The 19,526-nt window shown below is 47.2% G+C and overlaps 2 protein-coding genes across 2 annotated transcripts; one reads left to right on the plus strand and one right to left on the minus strand.

The window, feature by feature from the left end:
• The first annotated feature begins 10,688 nt into the window (after positions 1 to 10,688).
• On the plus strand, positions 10,689 to 12,193 carry LOC26533594 (uncharacterized ABC transporter ATP-binding protein YvfR). Its single transcript, XM_033382962.1, has 4 exons — positions 10,689 to 10,849; positions 10,900 to 11,097; positions 11,146 to 11,937; positions 11,989 to 12,193. Exons 1-4 carry the CDS (start codon positions 10,692 to 10,694, stop codon positions 12,176 to 12,178), a joined length of 1,338 nt encoding a protein of 445 aa, XP_033238853.1. The 5' UTR covers positions 10,689 to 10,691; the 3' UTR covers positions 12,179 to 12,193.
• Positions 12,194 to 17,108: 4,915 nt separating this feature from the next.
• Positions 17,109 to 18,786, minus strand: LOC117184925 (uncharacterized). Its single transcript, XM_033384118.1, has 3 exons — positions 18,686 to 18,786; positions 18,590 to 18,601; positions 17,109 to 18,531 (listed from the first exon to the last, which is right to left on the minus strand). Exon 3 carries the CDS (start codon positions 18,515 to 18,517, stop codon positions 17,333 to 17,335), a length of 1,185 nt encoding a protein of 394 aa, XP_033240009.1. The 5' UTR covers positions 18,518 to 18,531; positions 18,590 to 18,601; positions 18,686 to 18,786; the 3' UTR covers positions 17,109 to 17,332.
• Positions 18,787 to 19,526: the final 740 nt, after the last annotated feature.

Genomic DNA, 19,526 nt, shown 5'->3' on the forward strand with positions numbered 1-19,526 from the left:
AAGGTAGAATGAAACGGCATGCGGCCGCTACTCTTAGCCATTTCCCTCATAATCGCCGCCTTCAGCGAGCTTGCCAGTAACTCAAAAATGTCACACAAACCACTGTGAATTTCGCTTCGATCCAATTCCTCAAGCTCGCCGTGAAACGTCTCAAATTTGCCGATCAACTTCTCGACTTGCTCTTGCTTTACCACGAGCATGTAGTAGTCACAGTCCAACGACTCATTCTGACAAGCGGTAGCTAACCTTTTCATTTTCTCGCATAATTCCGTTGACTTAAGCTTCAAAAAAGACACCCTGTTTTGCTCACTGGTCATTGTAATTTCGTTACCAGCATTAATTTCCATGGTAGCGGTAGCGTTAGCAGAAATACCAACTTCTCTAGCGGGAAGATGATCGCAAAGAGTAACACGAGCAATAGACGACAAGAACCGAGCCCAGCAAGCGAACAGCTATGTACGAACTGTATATACAAAGGCGACCGGTGTAAGAAACGTTTCTTGCGGAAAGATGACCGAAAAGAGAAGCGCAAGCCAACAGCTACACTGGTTGAGATGGCAATTAGTTTATATCTTTGAGTGCTATATTGGTCTGTGATTGCACTGATGGATTATTTATTGCACAATCACGTCGGGGTTACCAAATGTTAAGCTATTAAGCGTTTTTAATAAATGTTGCAATTTGAAGTTAATGAAAGTCGAGAGGCTGTTTATAATTCACAATTTATTTGCATATGTAAACCGACTTATCGCGTATGTACATATGGGGGTGATTGGGCGAACGAGGGGACGCTGTTAAGCCGAGTACGAGAGATTGCGATATAAGAGGCGAAAGAGGCATTGGAAATGACAACAACAAAATGCATTTCCTTTGGGCCGCACCACTGGCAACAATTTACAATATTTAAGTTGCTTGACCCGACAAACATGTTGAGGTTGAATATAACTTTTATTAGAGCCGACATCGATTCATGTCGATTCATGTAGTTGACGTTTCTAGTATGAAGACTTGGGTTTTTCTCCATTGGTTCTGGTTTTGGTAGTGACTTTGGTGCGATCGGACGATTCGGAATGTTATTCTGAGGGAATTGTTGACGGGGATAACTCTGTGTAACTTGTGATGTTTGGTAATTACAGTTTTGTCGGGGGGAATAGAAGGTTTGTACTAATTATATTGGTAGTGCTGAGGAGGCCTAAAGTTGTTATAATTGATATTTGATCGGTGTGCTTGAATTGATTTTTGGTTTGCTCCCCAAATCCAATAGTGGGTGTTTTGGCGTTAGAATAATTAGAACGATAGTTCTGGTTTTCTAGTTTTAAACAAAGATGTAGAGCTGATGGGAGGTCTATTGCTTCTTTCATACCCAGGAGTCGAGGAAGATCTTCTCGTGGTCCTCTGACAAAAGTATCTAATGCTTTATCGCGGTATAATTTGGTCTTTAATTGTTCTGCTTCTCTTCCCAATTCCTCGCAACCTATTTTATTTAGAATCAGTGACATTTGCTGATAAACAACTTGGTGATAATCTTCCACTGAGTGTTGATTTCCCTGCACCAGCATGGTCATCGGGTCTTTCTTGTCACCATAGTGTAGGGTCAAAAATTTTGAAAAACCGTTCCAATTCAGAGGAATGTTATATGATTCCAGTGCCGTACCGGCATTTCCGACTATCTTGTATCGAATGACTTGGAGGATCGCGAAGAACTTTCGGGTCCCTACTATGTCTTCGTAGTTCCCTAGAATCCTATCTATCCCCTTCTTCCAAGAACTAAAGACGGATAGGCTTCCAGAAAATTCCCGAATACTTTTCACTAGGTCTGGGATTTTGTCATAGTCACTCAAATTATGAGGAAGTGCTGGGTTTACTTCTTGATCAATGTCGTTGAGAAAGTCGGTGTTGGGGTTAGGTGAGGATCGTTCGAATAAAGTGTTCACTAAATTGGTTACCAAGGATGTAATTTCTTGCCTACTCATATTTGTACCAGCACTGGGGCCTTGAACCAGAACGGCAGATCTGATTAGACTATTAGGGTCTGCCATAATGTAAAACTATTAAGTATTTGTAGGATATGAATACGTTTTTTAAAATATGTAAATAGGTATTTTGTTTGTTTTAACTTTTGTAGGTTTTTTTTTCTTTTCTCACTTTGGGGTTTTTGTTTCCCGTTTTATATTTTTTGTATCGCGCGGAAAATTTATTTTTTAAGCGTTTCCCTTTTGTGAATTTTTTCTTCACTTTATTTTGTTTTGACTTAAAAAAAATGTATTTTGGTTTTTATTTTTATACCCGATACTCAAAATGAGTATTGGGGTATATTAGATTTGTGGTAAAAGTGGATGTGTGTAACGCCCAGAAGGAATCGTTTCCGACCCCATAAAGTATATATATTCTTGATCAGCATCAATAGCCGAGTCGATTGAGCCATGTCTGTCTGTCCGTCCGTCCGTCTGTCCGTCCGTCCGTCTGTCCGTCTGTCCGTCCCCTTCAGCGCCTAATGCTCAAAGACTATAAGAGCTAGAGCAACGATGTTTTGGATCCAGACTTCTGTGATATGTCACTGCTACAAAAATATTTCAAAACTTTGCCCCGCCCACTTCCGCTCCCACAAAGGGCAAAAATCTGTGGCATCCACAATTTTAAAGATACGAGAAAACAAAAAACGCAGAATCGTAGAGAATGACCATATCTTTTAGACTGCAGAATCTGAATTGGATCGTATTACTATTATAGCCAGCATCAAGAAAACAATTTCATTTTTTCTCGCCCTGTCTCTCTCTAACACACAGGTAGCATAGGCGGCTTTGCTTAGAGTAAAACATTAGCGCCTAGATCTCAGAGACTATAAAAGCTAGTGCAACCAAATTTGGTATCCACACTCCTAATATATCGGACCGAGACGAGTTTGTTTCAACATTTTGCCACACCCCCTTCCGCCCCCGCAAAGGATGCAAGTCTGGGGATATTCACAAATCTCAGAGACTATTAAAGCTAGAGTAACCAAATTTAGTATCCGCACTCCTGTTAGATCTCACTAGAAAACGTATATCTCAAAATTTCGCCCCACCCCCTTCCGCCCCCACAAAGGACGAAAATCTGTTGCATCCACAATATTGAGGATACGAGAAAACTAAAAACGCAGAATCATAGATAATGACCATATCTATCAGATTGGTGAATCTGGATCAGATCAGATCATTTTTATAGCCAAAAGGAACAAATCAATTTGCAGTGGCTACGCAGCGCCCGACGTCACGCTCAGACTGATTTTCTGTTTCTCTCGCACGCACTCTTTGTCGTGTTGTTAAATATTAGCGGCGTCTGCCGGAGGAGAGCCATACTGACTTAGTATCGGGTATAACCGTAGAGTTGCGGTGTCCGCAGCAACTCACAACGTTCCCCCTCGTTTCTGTTGTTTTGTTTTTGTTTTTTACTTACCTTAACATGTTGGATGTAGCTCCTCCAACGGGGGATCCGGAATTGGTCTCTTTTATGATGGTATCACCTTACTGAGGTTCCTAGAATTCGCTCCTTTTTGTTTGGTTTTCCTGAGCTGGGAACTTTCAGGAATTGGAGTCACCGATGGGTTATACCGGACAATACTACGAAATATTGTGAGTCGAAACGGTAATTATGTTTGAGACCGATGGCTGCAAGTTTCGGCAGTTTTCGTACGTTCACGTAAACTTTTTGTTGTGTTGTTCACTAGTCAGGTCCCTGCTCGGGCGCCAGTTAATTTTATCCTTATTGGAAGGACAAAATAAAAGATGGTTTTTATTCGGTTCAATTTGCCGAAGTACTTTTATTGAATATCAGAATGTGACTGCTTAAATATAGAATTATAATTCTTAAAGAAACCTATCGCTTATCGCGGCAGAGGAACTTCGGCAGTGGCCGAATTGCTGGGGTCATCAGAATTATTGTAGGCGGCGGCGTCGGTGGCGACAGCGGAGTTGTAGTCATTGACCGGCAATAGGAAATCAATGTTGCTGGTCGATGTTGGGGGTAAAGAACAGCGGAGTCATCAGAATTGCATTGTCGACATTATCGCAGTCGCGACGTCGAAGAGTGGGGAAAATGTTTGTTCAGCTGATTTCCTTAATAGCAGGCGCTGGAGTGTGATTAAGTCTGAGGCACAAGTTGTTGAAGACGTGCTTCAGTTTCTCGCCTTCCACGTAAGGAACTCAATGGATCCTAAGGCTGCTTGCGATGTTAGCATTAGCCTGTTCATGGAGCTGTAGCTTAAACTGGGCTTCCATATTCTCTATCTCTTGTGTGAGGTTTTGGGTCTCACTCTGTTTGTCCTCGAGAAACTGAACTCTTTTTGTGAGATTATGAGGACGAAAATGTGAGGCATCTACAATTTTGAAGATACGAGAAAACTAAAAACGCAGAATCATAGACAATGACCGTATCTATCAGATTGCTGAATCTGGATCAGATCGGATCATTTTTATAGCCAAAAGGAACAAATCTATTTGCAGTGGCTACGCAGCGCCCGACGTCACGCTCAGACTGATTTTCTGTCTCTCTCGCACGCACTCTTTGTCGTGTCGTTAAATATTAGCGGCGTCTGCCGGAGGAGAGCCATACTGACTAAGTATCGGGTATAAATGTAGAGTTGCGGCGTCCGCAGCAATATTGCTTTCGCCAATATTGAGTGACTCTGGAGTGTTTGAAATCAGGTTTCAACACACGGACCTGTCGCTGGGGACCCGTTGACAGCGCTGAGATGTTGGTAAGCTCCTTATGCTTGGATTATACATCAGCTGATTTGTTGTTGCTTGCAGGTTCCACGGAAAAACGCACTTGTTGATGGAGCGTATCACTTGCACGTTATGTTCTTCTCGAGTAATTTCACTCATATATGTATTCCAGAATGAAAAATATATTTCCCCTGCCACATACTCACTGACTCTTTCTCATCCAGAGGCGCCCCCTGGATGAGCAAACGAGATAAAACGGCTGGTACATCGCAAGTGGGCAAGAAAGAGAAAGAGATTTTCAATGGACGGTGCGGAAACAAATAAAGTATTGGCCATCTGATAGTCTGAAGATTGACGGAGTGCCAGAACTAACATTAGCTCGAGCTCGGTTTTTCTATATTTCTCATCTCCGTCGTTCCATCTCTAATCACAAATGCAAGCAGATATGCTCGATATATGTCCCTTTAGTGAATAGCGATGCCTAAAAGAGCAAAAGAGAGCATCGTCTCCGATACTAATTTCAGCGTTTATCTATCAGACATGGTCGGGTTTTCACTTTAAGAAAAACTTTTCGATTACTTTCTAACTAAAGTGAACGTACACTTAGGGAGATACGTGAGTGGGCGGAAGAGGTAGGACTCAGTATCAACGCGGACAAAACGGACCTCATCCTCTTTAACAAGAGTTACAAGGTATCGATATGGACCCCCCCCCCAAAAATTGACCAAACTTGGCTGACTCCAAAAGCACAGGTAAAATACCTAGGCACAGTACTGGACAGCAAGCTGGCATGGAGACCCAATGTAGTGGAAAGGGTGAAGAAGGCCACCATTAAATTTCGTTCTCTTTCGTAGTGATCAGACGTGTTTTTGTTTTGCGCTCCGCATTTTTCCTTTTGTTTCGAATAAACAGCCGGAGTTTTCCTAATTAAATCCTAAATATACTTTCCAACCAGACAACAATCTGGAAACCTATTCATTTACGCGAGTGCATGCCTTTTGATTTATGTTAAAATATTATTTAACTTTTTATTTTTCGGCGTCGGCTTGTGTTGTGTTGTGTTGTTGCAGTGAGTGAGTATTGCATTGCAGTCCGCTCTCGTCTGGTAGCTTTTGTTGTCTTATCACTCTCTCGCTATCACCTCAACCTCAATAACTGTTCTTTCTCTCTCGCTCTTTCAACATTCTGAGCAATAGCGCTCTCTGTCTAGTAGCTCTCGCTATAACCGCTCTCCACTCTGCTCTCTTTTTTTTCTTACCAATTCCGCTTTGAGCGTTGTCTGGCACATTGGTCTGATACCAATTTGTTTTGGAAATTTTTAATTTTTTTGATTTTAATAAAATATTTGAATAATAAAAATAAAATGGAATTCGCTGTGGTCTGCGCCAAAAAAACCTGCAAGAAGCAGATCACTCACGATCAGCCATATGTCCCCTGCTGGCTCTGCGACAGCGTAGTCCACGCAAAATGCGCGGGATTTTCTGGCCTCGTGAGCGATGCCATAGCCAAACGTAATGGCTTGCATTACAGTTGCGAGGCATGCCGTGCGGTGGAGAAAAACATGGTGGCTTTCATGAGGCAGACGCGGAGTGGCTTTAAGGAGTTGGTTTTAAAAACCAATACGATCGGCTCCTAGCCATGGAGGCTCAGTTTAGCGGTTTAAAACTGCTGAATGAGTCTCCGAGGCGCAAAAAGGTCACTCCGCGGGACCTGCAAGTGCCAACCGTCACTCAGCCGTGCGCCGCCGAAAAATTGACTCCGACCACTCCAAGTGTACAGCAGTTGATCTCGTTTGCCACTCCAAAGGCAACGAAAGCTGCTGGCGATGCAGATTCGGTAGCCGAATTCATCTCCTCGGAGAATGTGCAGCCAAGTACGTCTGCTGCGTCCGTGTCCGTGGTGTCCGCAAGTTCACTAGTTGTCCCGTCTATCCCGATCCCACCAGTAAATAGACGTTCCGGACCTCCGGATATTGCCACCACAGGTACTAGACCTGCGGTGACTAAACCACTGGTGGGAGTCCCACCAAAACGACAAGTTTTTGTTTCACGGCTGGCCCCTGACCTCACATCTAATGATGTAACTGCTTTCATTCAAAGCAAAATAAAAGCCGTGGGTTTAAAGGTGGAGAAATTTAACTTCTCTTATGCCAGGGAGATAGCGTCGTTTAAGATAAGCATCTCCCCAACTCAATTTGACACCATTTGCTGCACCAAATTTTGGCCGGAGCATTTGGTGGTGAAGGAGTTTAAGGCTAAGAAGAAGAATAGGCCCCCCATATCGCTTCCAAATCTTTCCAGCGTGCCACCCTCAACCTCAACTTCCTCTTCCTCAACTTCCCGTCTTGCTCCAACCTTTCCAAAAAACTAACTTCTCTTTTAGTAACCTATCAGAATGTAAGAGGCTTGCGTAGTAAGCTCAGCATTCTTTTCCGGGATAGTGTTGCATTTGCTTCCCACGTTATTGTGTTTACTGAAACCTGGTTAAAGCCGGACATTCTTAGTTTCGAGGTTTCGGCAGGTCGGTACACAACTTTTAGAAAGGACCGTTCGTCTCGACGTGCAGGAGGGGTTCTAATTGCAGTGGACTCTTACTTCACGTCAGAACACTTCACAGTCCAAGTTCAACAGGAACTGGAATTCCTGTGTGTAAAACTGATTCTTCCCGCTTTCGCTATATTCATTACTTGCTCGTATATCCCACCTTCTTCGGATATTTCAATTTATGAGCAGCACTTGTCCGCTTTAACCGCTGTTGCTTCCTCGCTATCTGATAAAGATCGTATGATAGTTCTTGGTGACTTCAACTTGCCAGGAACTGCTTGGTCTTCGGTAAACGAGTCTAGTATCCTAGTGCCCATGTCACGACATGACTTTGTTGACGGCTTGCTTGACCTGTCCCTGTCTCAAGTCAATCATGTGAAAAATTCCTTGGGTCGATTGCTTGATCTATGCTTTGTATCGGATCCGACCATAGTGTTGTTAACCCGAGCCCTTCCGCTCACTATACCTGAAGACGCCTACCACCCTACTTTCGAGGTGTCGCTAGACATAGGACCAACTGTATTGGATCGATCGAGTAGACTACCTGAACGTGTCCGCTGCTTTCGTAAAGCCGAGTTTGCGAAGCTTAATAACCTAATTAAGGATTTTGATTGGTCCGCTTTGTACTTGTGCACTGATGTCACAAAAGCCTCAAACATTTTTTACAATGCTCTTGGCACATTTTTTGATTCTTGTGTCCCGCTTTCTTGTCCGATTAGATCTGGAAAACCCCCTTGGTTTACCAAAGAGTTATCCAGTCTAAAAAACTTAAAATCAAGACTTTATAAAAAATTTCAAGAAGTGGGTTCTCCTACTTCTCACTCTCGTTATGTAATAGCTCGGTCAAACTTTTCAGTTCTTAATGCTCAATGCTATAAGAACTACCTATCTCGTTGCAGGATACGTTTTTCTCAGGACCCTAAACAGTTTTACTGCTTCGTAAACAGTAAGCGTAGAACGTCCGCACACCCATGCTCGCTATCATTTTGTAATACGTCGGCAAATAATGATCAGGCAATTGCCGATCTTTTTGCCCAGTTTTTCCAAACTACCTATTCTGAGGAACGCTACTCTGGTCAACCGTACCCATACGGATTACCGAGGTCGAACGGCATTTTCAGTCCCTTGTTAAATGAGTATTCCCTACTTCAAGATCTTCGACTAGTTAAGCCGGTGTTTTCACCGGGTCCAGACGGGGTTCCAGGTTGTGTACTCAGGTACTGCGCCGAGGCTCTGTGTGGACCATTGCTTAAACTATTCACCATGTCCATTGATTCATCTTGCTTCCCCCCAATCTGGAAGGAATCGTTTATAATTCCTCTCCATAAAAAAGGTAGTAAGTCTGATGTAAAAAATTATAGAGGTATAGCAAAGTTATCCGCTATTCCCAAAATGTTTGAGAAGGTTTTAACTCCGCACTTGCAACATCTCTGCAAGTCACTTAAATCTCCAACTCAGCATGGATTTATAAGGCGGCGATCAACCACCACGAACTTGTTAGAGTTTAACTCTTTCATTATTAAAGGCTTTCAAGGTAACTTACAGACGGATGTTATTTACACCGACTTTAGTAAAGCATTCGACTCTGTAAACCATTCCCTTTTAGCACATAAACTTGACCTTTTAGGGTTTCCGCCCAACCTCCTGAGATGGATTTCTAGCTATCTTTGTTCTAGGTCTCAAAGAGTCCTCTTCAAAAACTCCCTCTCTTTACCAGTAAAGGTTTCTTCGGGAGTACCACAGGGCAGCCATCTAGGCCCCTTACTCTTCACACTCTTTATTAATGACTTGCCTTCAGTAATAACATACTCTCGAGTACTTATGTATGCGGATGATGTTAAACTCTGTGTCCAGTACAAGGACATTTCATTTCATTCTCGCTTGCAATCCGATCTCAATAGCTTTCAGTCATGGTGTTGTGCAAACTTGTTACACCTTAATGCCTCGAAATGCAAAGTTATGACATTTCATCGTTCTAACCCTTTGTTGGCTCCCTACACCCTATTTGGTGGTTCTCTTGAGAGAATTACCCTGGTGGATGATCTGGGTGTTATGTTAGATCCCAAGTTAAAGTTTTCCGAACACATTTCTACCATGGTAAATAAGGCCATGGGCGTGCTTGGGTTTATAAAGAGGTGGTCAAAGGAATTTGACGACCCCTATATAACAAAGACTCTCTATACCTCGCTTGTTCGTCCGATCTTAGAATACGGCTCCTGTGTATGGTGCCCTCAGTACAAAGTACACCAGGATCGTATAGAATCAGTACAGAAAAACTTTTTACTCTTTGCTCTGCGGGGCCTTAACTGGGATGAAGGTGTGAGACTCCCATCTTACTATAGTGGACTACTATTAGTAAACCTCCCATCTTTAGTTAACCGTAGAAAAATGCTTGTTGTGATTTTTGTGCACAACTGGATCAGGGGTGACATAGACAGCCCTGATCTGTTGAGCCGCATAAACTTCACGATTGCTATTAGACCTACTAGAAAATTTACACCGTTGTTCCTTCCACTTTGTAGATCGAATTATTCCTTGCATGAACCGTTTAGGGTCTTATGCTCGGATTATAATTCCCTCTACCATATTATATCCACCACTAATTCTCTTGCTCTTATTAAATTACTAATCCTTACACACCTTTCTAGTAATTAGTAATTGTAGTGGTATTTGTATTTTGTATTTTATTGCATGCTTAATTTCTTAATAAGTTTAGTGCTAATTTTCCTCGAAGGTTAGTCTATAATCTATCTTTCTTGCATGCTCGCGTTTGGTTCGGCTACGCACCGCGCGTCATGCGGCAGCGCCCCTCGGTCGGTTGGGCGGGAGGAGGGCTGCGTTTTGCCTGGGATCCGCGCGTAACAGCCTTCTGCTGGTGTCACACGGGCCACTTGACGGTGCAGTAATTGCATCGCCTCTTGTTAGATGCAGTCATTGCATGTCAACGTCCAAAAAAAAAAAAAAAAAAAAAAAAAAAATTGCGCTTTATGCATCCAAGAAGATAGTCAGCAGCACATGGGGCCTAATGCACTGGATCTACATCTCGGTGGTGCGACCAACTCTGCTGTATGGAGCCTTGGTGTGGTGGTAAGCTACTGAAAAGAAGACATACCATAAGCGTATGGAAAAGACTCAGCGACAGGCTCTGTTCTGTATTACAGGGGCGTTGAGGTCAACCCCAACAAAAGCACTCGAAACTGTACTCCGAATCGACCCCCAGGACATTCACGCTCGCCTGATTGAGGGAAAGGCAGCACAGCGCCTTACCCGTTTATTTAAACTTTCTTTATAAATAACTTGAAAAGTATATAACTTTAACAAACAATTTTTATTTCGTTATGAACATGGATGTCACTAATACTAATTTAAAATTTTTAGGAAACATAGTTTCTTAACTGGTTTAATATTTATACTTTACTTACATATGTCAGCTTTTTCTACTTTTATGTATTTAGATAAAAGTGCACGGGAGCTCAAAATATTCTATTCATTTATGTGCACTTATCTGTGGATACTGGTGATATGGATCTTGACTTATATATGTTTTAATTTACAGAGGGTCACACGCAATCCGCGCCAACGAAACTATCTATTGAACATTAAGTAAGTTGTATAGTCGACATGTAAATCTTGTAAAGAAATGTATTTTAAAGTCCAGACAGTCGGTATGACCAGAATGTGTTACACATAAGTCAGCGGAAGGAGCTAGATAGCACTTGTATTCAGGAAAAGTCCCGTACACGTACTGTTGAACGGCAATCCATAAAGGCCAAGCCGTTACATGTAGAAAACCTGAGAGTTTTCTTCGGATCCAAAGCGGCGGTTAAGCATATAAATTTCATGGTCGAGTGGTATGTATGATGTGGAGCTCATTCATTTTGACATTATTGCTGTTTTAGGTACCAAATTTTGAGCGTTTGCGGGGAAAATGGAGCTGGCAAAACAGTGTTGATAAAAGCAATTCTAGGCAACATAAGTGTCTTTAATAACCAGCCCAGCGAACATGAATACTGTATTCATACCGCCTATAGTGCTCAGGTTGATGAAATATTGGATCCGCTGACGGTATTAGAATCTATTGAAATGGTGCTGGCAATTCGTGGGTTAAAAAATGTAAATCTGAAAAACTCGGCACTGGCTTTGTGCAGGATCTTTGACTTATACAATTTTCGGTTATTTTCGCTTACCTCATGCAGTCTTGGTGTACTAAAGCGTTTAAGTATTGCAATAGCTCTAACTGGCTATGCTGATTTAATCTTGCTGGACGACCCTTTTTCCCACCTGGATATAATCAGCCAAAACAAAATTCATCATTTGATAGAAGCGATATGCAGACAAGGCTACTCAGTGGTCTTCACTTGCTCTAATACTCTGAACTCTCAAACCGTTCCACGCATTGCTACAATTAGTAACTCAAATATGACCGCTATTGGTGAACGGCAGGAGCTGTTGGGAATGAATTTAACATACTACGTCGTCGAAGCACAAATCGATATTCATAGGCTTTCAGAGCATAAATCACTAAGGGAGGGGCTCTACCGAAGATCAAAATTTAATAGAAGTAATCCTAATGTTGACGGAACTGTCCAGACTTGGCCAACAGTAGTTCACCCTAAGTCTGAGAGAGAACACACAATTCATTTTATGATGTGCCGTATAATTGAAAAAATATTTCCACATGCGATTGTTAAGTAAGTAAATAAAATATAGTTTTTGAGCAAAGTGAAACTCCCCAATTACAGGACAGCGAGTATTCAGACGGCATGTTTTTGGCTATCGAAGCATTTGTACTCTATGTCGCAGATAGTTAATACGCTCGAAAAAAATAAACACATTTTGTACTCTTTCTCAATTGCTCCACCAGCTGTAAGCTCCAAACACCTTCATATTGCTTCTTATTCGATTTCTGAAGGCTATGAAATAAAAGGCTAATTATTTTACTCGGCATTCAAAGTATATTATATTTGTGTAGATGTATGTAACAGAAATAAGCACTTCCGACCCCATAAAGTACACTGAGCGACAAAATGAAATCTTTTGAATGTAGATCACAAGTTCCGACTTACAATTTCAAATTCGTTCGTTCTCTTTCGTAGATCAGACGCGTTTTTATACCCGATACTCAAAATGAGTATTGGGGTATATTAGATTTGTGGTGAAAGTGGATGTGTGTAACGTCCAGAAGGAATCGTTTCCGACCCCATAAAGTATATATATTCTTGATCAGCATCAATAGCCGAGTCGATTGAGCCATGTCTGTCTGTCCGTCTGTCCGTCCGTCCGTCTGTCCGTCTGTCCGTCCCCTTCAGCGCCTAATGCTCAAAGACTATAAGAGCTAGAGCAACGATGTTTTGGATCCAGACTTCTGTGATATGTCACTGCTCCAAAAATATTTCAAAACTTTTCCCCGCCCACTTCCGCCCCCACAAAAGGCGAAAATCTGTGGCATCCACAATTTCAACGATACGAGAAAACTAAAAACGCAGAATCGTAGAAGATGCCTATATCTTCTAGAGTGCAAAATCTGAACCAGATCGTATAATTATTACAGCCAGAATCACGAAAACAATTTCATTCTTTCTCGCTCTGTCTCACTCTAACACACAGGTTTCATGGTCGGTTTTGCCAATTGCAAAATATGAGTTCAAGGATCTCAGAACCTATAAAAGCCAGAGCAACCAAATTTGGTATCCACACTCCTGTGATATCGGACCTTGACCGTTTCCTGTCCAAATTTCGCCACACTCCCTTCCGCCCCCGCAAAGGACGAAAATCTGAGGCAACCACAAATCTCAGAGACTATTAAGGCTAGAGTAACCAAATTTGGTACACACACTCCTTTAAGATGTCACTATAAAACGTATATCTCAGAATTTCGCCCCACCCCCTTCCGCCACCACAAAAAACGAAAATCTGTTGCATCCATAATATTGCAGATTTGAGAAAACTAAAAACGCAGAGTCATAGATAATGACCATATCTATCAGATTGCTGAATCTGGATCAGATCAGATCATTTTTATAGCCAAAAGGAACAAATCAATTTACAGTGACTAGGCAGCGCCCGACGTCACGCTCAGACTGATTTTCTGTCTCTCTCGCACGCACCCTTTGTCGTGTCGTTAAATATTAGCGGCGTCTGCCGGAGGAGAGCCATACTGACATAGTATCGGGTATAACTGTAGAGTTGCGGTGTCCGCAGCAACTCACAACGTTCCACCTCGTTTTTTGTTTGTTTTACCTTTGTTTTACATTGTAACGAACCGTTCTTCTCCGTCTGATGCAGCTGGGCTGGCTCAGCGGTCGGTAGGCTCGCTGCAACAATATTTATATGTTGCCCCGACGACAAGTAAGAATGCACGGGTTGGATCTTGTACTGGTATGTTAAAATGCTTTATTGGTATCTTAAGTCTATCTTACGCTACGCGGATTCCGGCGCTGGTTCTCCTCCCGACTCTCCTCTGTGGTCCGATGAGCGCGTTGCTCCCTGGGCCCCCCACGGCGTCGCCAAGCGTGGCACCGCCGGCTCTACTGACTGGGGCTAGCGATTCTTGGCACGTGGCCCAAATCCACCTCTCGGCCAGGCGCCTGACGCGTTCGCTCTCACTCGACTCTATTGGCTTTTCGGCCCGAGGGTGCCTCACTCCTGAAGGGATGTGTTTCAAGCGGGGCGCCGTTGGTTCAAGGGATTTGAGTCTTTGGCTCTTGGCTGCACGCTCGAGTCCGCCTCTTAATCCTCACACAACGCGTTTGCTGGCTACGGTTCTTTTCCCTTTGCTTGGTTTCACTTTTCGTGGCTCACTATTCACTTCACTCGTGCTGGCTCCGTCTGTGGACTGTCCTGTTTTCTGGTCGCGGCCCTCCTCTTATAGGCTCGCTTCTGCGTCGGCGCCGCCGATGCCGCCGATGCCGCCTGGCGCTAACGGCACTTTCCGCCATGCGGTGCCCGTATTTTTCCATCGGCGTTCCTTCATTCCCTTGTCGCTTTCCAACGGGACCTGGCTGGTGGCGTGATCTCATGACCATATTTGGTCATGCGCTGGACCACTGCCGGCCCGATCCCGTCATCCCGCATCTCGCTCTCCAACGGGACCTGGCTGGTGGCGTGATCTCATGACCATATTTGGACATGCGCTGGGCCACTGCCGGCCCGATCCCGTCATCCCTGCTCTCTCCCCAGGGGTCCTCCCCTCTCATCTTTGGACCCCGGGGGCGCTCTCCTCGGGAATTCGCCGCCTCCGGATATCCCCGGATAACGGTCGTTAGCGCTTAACCCTATACTGCCCCCTATGTGTGGGAATACCTTTCCTCACACTTCCCACTTTCTTTTATTGGCGGTGTAAGGAAGCGATCCTGGGCTGGGGTACATATCTCAGTCTACTCCAGGGTCGAAATTACAGCAATATTTATAATTTGCCGGGACTCCGAGTTCGGGGCCGTCGACGGGACAGGGAGGCAATCCCCAGACAGGAGCGACCGAGAGGAAAGGGAACAGTACGGGGCGCGGCAGTGGCAACCGCCGGACCGCGCTTACGTGGCCCTGTCGGACTAAGAATTACTAAGAGGGTCGGAGATATCGGCAAGCATCGCCGGGAGGGCTTAGGCAATCGCCGGATAGCGCCCCCGGGATCCTGTCGAACTAAGAACTACTAGAAGGTCTTTGCTATGCGGGGATACCGACAAATATCACCACGAGTACCTAGGCTATCGCCGGACAGCACTCGCGGGGGCCCCGTCGGACTAAGGATTACTACGAGGGTCGGAGATATCGGCAAGCATCGCCGGGAGGACTTAGGCAATCGCCGGACAGCGCTCCCGGGATCCTGTCAAACTAAGAACTACTGCGAAGGTCGTTGCTATGCGGGGATACCGACAAATACCACCGCGAGTACTTAGGCTATCGCCGGACAGCACTCGCGGGGGCTCCGTCGGACTAAGAATTACTACGAGGGTCGGAGATATCGGCAAGTATCGCCGGGAGGACTTAGGCAACCGCCGGATAGCGCTCCCGGGATCCTGTCGAACTAAGAACTACTGCGAAGGTCGTTGCTATGCGGGGATACCGACAAATACCACCGCGAGTACCTAGGCTATCGCCGGACAGCACTCGCGGGGGCCCCGTCGGACTAAGAATTACTACGAGGGTCGGAGATATCGGCAAGCATCGCCGGGAGGACTTAGGCAATCGCCGGACAGCGCTCCCGGGATCCTGTCAAACTAAGAACTACTGCGAAGGTCGTTGCTATGCGGGGATACCGACAAATACCACCGCGAGTACCTAGGCTATCGCCGGACAGCACTCGCGGGGGCTCCGTCGGACTAAGAATTACTACGAGGGTCGGAGATATCGTCAAGTATCGCCGGGAGGACTTAGGCAACCGCCGGATAGCGCTCCCGGGATCCTGTCAAACTAAGAACTACTGCGAAGGTCGTTGCTATGCGGGGATACCGACGAATACCACCGCGAGTACCTAGGCTATCGCCGGACAGCACTAACGGGGGCCCCGTCGGACTAAGAATTACTACGAGGGTCGGGGATATCGGCAAACATCGCCGGGAGGGCTTAGGCAATCGCCGGATAGCGCCCCCGGGATCTTGTCGAACTAAGAACTACTGCGGGATCACAAACTACTGGAGGGAATCATGCGGGGGGGACGCCAACAGTTGTCACCGAGAACGCCTAGGCAATCGCCGGACAGCGGTCTCAGGATCCTGTTGGGCCACGAACTACTGGGGGAATCACGCGGGGGCCCCGACGGACTAAGAATTACTACGTGGGTGTAGCCAAAGAGGGAGACTCGGGCAAGAGGCGCGGGGAAGTGCGGAGAAGATGAAGCCCCTGGCATTCGGGTTCCCTAGCATATAGATTGTTGACGACCAGGCTATGTTTTCGTTGTATTCGTTACATTTCACTTTATTCTTCTTTGGTTCCCTACCTATCGCACCGCTCAGCAGCCCGCATGCACGTCTTGAGACTCGCTTACCCCTCTACTCCCACGCTCGTGCTTGGCGAAAGGCTCCTCTTTTCCCTGGGATTGCAGCGCCGGTGCAGGATCCCGCCTCCGTAAACGTAGTGTCGATGCCGGATCCTTCGCGCACTGTTGATCGCGTTAATGTCCAAGTAGTCCGCCACGTGTGTTCCTTTTCTTCTCGCGCGCCACTTAGGTTTTTTCTTCCGTCAACGCGTCCGATTCCTACCACTGCCTCTCATCTAACTAACTTCCCTTTTACGTTTTCCCAGCTTCAGAGCCGGCGTTCTGCTGGCTCTGCCGATCCAGCGTCGGCGTGGGCGGCTAGCGTCGTTATTTCCCCTCTCTTTTCCACTGCTGGGGCGTCGTTGCTGGATTTGATTGCCGCTCTCAGCGGCCCTCTTCTGCCGCTGCTGCGTTGATGCTGTCGGCTTGTCTTGTCAGCGCTTCTCCTCGGCCGCTGCTGCGTCGATGCTGTTGGCTTATCTTGTCAGCGCCTTCCTCTCTGCCGTGGCTGCGTCGATGCCGGCGGCTCGCTGGATCCCGTTGTTTTCCTCGTCTCCCTTTGGCCGCTGCTGCGTCGTTGTTGTTGTGTTATCTTGTCGATGCTTCCCTCTCTGCCTGTTGCTGCGTCGATGCCGGCGGTTCGCTGGATCCCGTTGTTTTCCTCGTCTCTCTTTGGCCGCTGCTGCGTCGTTGTTGTTGTGTTATCTTGTCGATGCTTCCCTCTCTGCCTGTTGCTGCGTCGATGCCGGCGGCTCGCTGGATCCCGTTGTTTTCCTCGTCTCCCTTTGGCCGCTGCTGCGTCGTTGTTGTTGGGTCTTGGTTCTGGAAAGCCAGTGGCGTCCGCCGTGATCGCGACTTGCCCCCTTTTTACGAAAATAGTAAGCTACGTGGGGCTTAGAGACCCCTCGGGCCGTATAATATAAAATTAATAACAAGTGGCCTTCGTGGCCTTCCCCCCTCCCCCTTAACCTAAAACTGAACAGTCAATGCTTAAACCTAGAAAATAAAAAGTCAAAAATCTTAATTCCAATGAAATAATTTCGGGTCCCTCCAGTGGGAAAATGCCGGCAAGATGATGGGTGGAAAAAAATGTGGGTGGAGCGTACGCTCCCTCACACCCCCTCCATACTTCGGGGGTGCCGAAGAGTGACTGTGACAGCCCGGCTACGGGTAATTTTGATGCGGAAGCAGGTGCCGTCGTGGACCTCCAGTCGCCGGACTCCCAGTCGGTAGGCTCGATCGCGTAGGAACACAGTGATGTTGGATATGAGGTCCCGGGGCAACCGCCGCCCTGGCGCGTTGGTCCGCCATTCGGGGGGAGCCTCTGCCCATTCCGGGTCGTCCTGTACCGCGGCTACCGTAGGGTGGAGTCGGAGGATTTGCAGCAGGTCGGCTATCTCACCATACTCCAGCGGGAGGCTCTCTTCGGAGCCGAAGTCGCGTACTTCCTCGTCGGGGCGTTGTGGGGGTGGTCCGGCGTGGGCGGCAAAGAAGGGGGGCGGGATGTCAGCTGACCCCGACGGGTTGGCTGGTGCCCAATGCTGGTTTGCTTGCGGCGCGAAGTCCAGGTCCATGAGGGACCGGGAATCGGACCCTCCGTCGTCGCGTTGGGGTCCTGTTCCTTCCCCTGCATCGCTCGCGTTAGACACGTCAGAGTAGTGTGGCCCAGCACCATCACCGGATTCGTCCTCGTTGCGTACAGCTGGAGGGGTGCCTAGTCGACCGTGACCGGCCAGGTCCCACTCGGCCCAAAGGGGCGAGTCCCATTCGCTTCCGCGAGCCACTGGGTGTCCGCTCACTTCGTACGGCAGCGTGGACGCCAGGCTTGGAGCGTTGCGCAGGATCGTCTCGTGCTCGTCGGTGTCCGTGGTTGCATTGTCGTCGTCTATGGCAGCCCCGTAACTCCCGAGCCAAAGGCGATTCAAGGCGGCGACGTCGTGATTGAGCGCCGAGCGGACACCAGCGGTTGCGAAACGGCCATCGGGCTCCACTTCCCCTTCGGCATCGGTCCGCGGGTCGTGTGTGTGTTGGTCGATCCACCCTTGGATGGCTGCCGCGCGCTGACCCCATGGCATCCAGCCTGGTTGTCTGAGAGTCGCCTCTCCGACCCGCCTCAACTGGGCTTGACGGGAGGTGGATGGCCCATCGGGGTTGACGATCCAGTCGCGAGTCCGGCTTGCAGTCGGTTCGTCGGCAGGCGCCGGGACTTCAGGCCGCTGGTCTCCGCTAGGGTGTCCCGTCGTATCACCATTTGCCCCTAGGGGCCGAGCTTGCCTTCCATCTCTTAGACGCTTCATGTCTGCTGTCGATTCTAGGGAGAAAATGCCTGTCGGTTAGAACCTGCCTGTCTTAACTAGAAGTATTAATACCCTCCCCCTATCCTGCTTGAGCGGTGCGAGTAAAAAGATGTTTACATTGGATGCAGTACTTATCTAATCCCATAAGGGGATGTATGCGTAGCTTACGGTTGCGTGGGTCGCACCCCTTACGGGGCGAGGACGTTACGGTAGCGCGCTACCGCAAGTGGCCCTTACGAAGTCGGCAAGTCATTCGGGTCTCTCCAGCGTCGTCGGGTCCTCCTCGGGGTGTTCCGCTCCGTGGAAGGCCTTTAAGTCGGCTAAACTCGCTGTTTTCCTTTGTTTGCCTTGTTGAATCTGTAGTCGAACTATGTTGGGAGATAAGAATCGGGTTTCCTTGTACGGCCCGTCGTACTTAGGGGCCAACTTGGCCGCGAAACCGTCGGCGGCTTTTGATAGGTGATGCTGCCGAAGGAGGACTAGGGCTCCTAGTTCGGGTCGCCACTCGCGCCGTCGGAGGTCGTATGTTCTCTTCTGCTCTTGGGATGCCCGTTGGGTGTTCTCCTGTACGACCTTGAATACTTCCTGCAGTCGTGTCGCCTTCCCGTGGGCAGGCTCTAGTTCATTTCCTAATCCTGGGGTCACTTCGTCGTACAAGGCTCCTGGTAGCCTTGGTTCTCGTCCGAGTACCAAAAAGGCCGGGCTGAAGCCCGTGGTGTCCGACGTGCTGCTGTTTATGGCCAAGCTTAACTCGGGGAGGAGATCGTCCCAGGTCCGTTGGACCCCGTCGGCGTATTGTGCAATCATTGTCTTGATGGTCCGGTTTGCCCTCTCCGTCGGGTTTTGCTGAGGGGTATACGGCGCGGTGTGCTCGAGTTCCATTCCCGCCACCTCGCAGAATTTCCGGAAGGACCGACTAGTGAATTGTGTTCCGTTGTCGCACACAAACTTCCACGGGACCCCGAATCGGCAGAGTATCCTCTCTCGGAACGCCTTCTCCAAGTGGGCG

The sequence above is a fragment of the Drosophila pseudoobscura genome, chromosome X, assembly GCF_009870125.1.
Source record: "Drosophila pseudoobscura strain MV-25-SWS-2005 chromosome X, UCI_Dpse_MV25, whole genome shotgun sequence".
Classification (NCBI taxonomy): Eukaryota; Metazoa; Arthropoda; class Insecta; order Diptera; family Drosophilidae; genus Drosophila; species Drosophila pseudoobscura.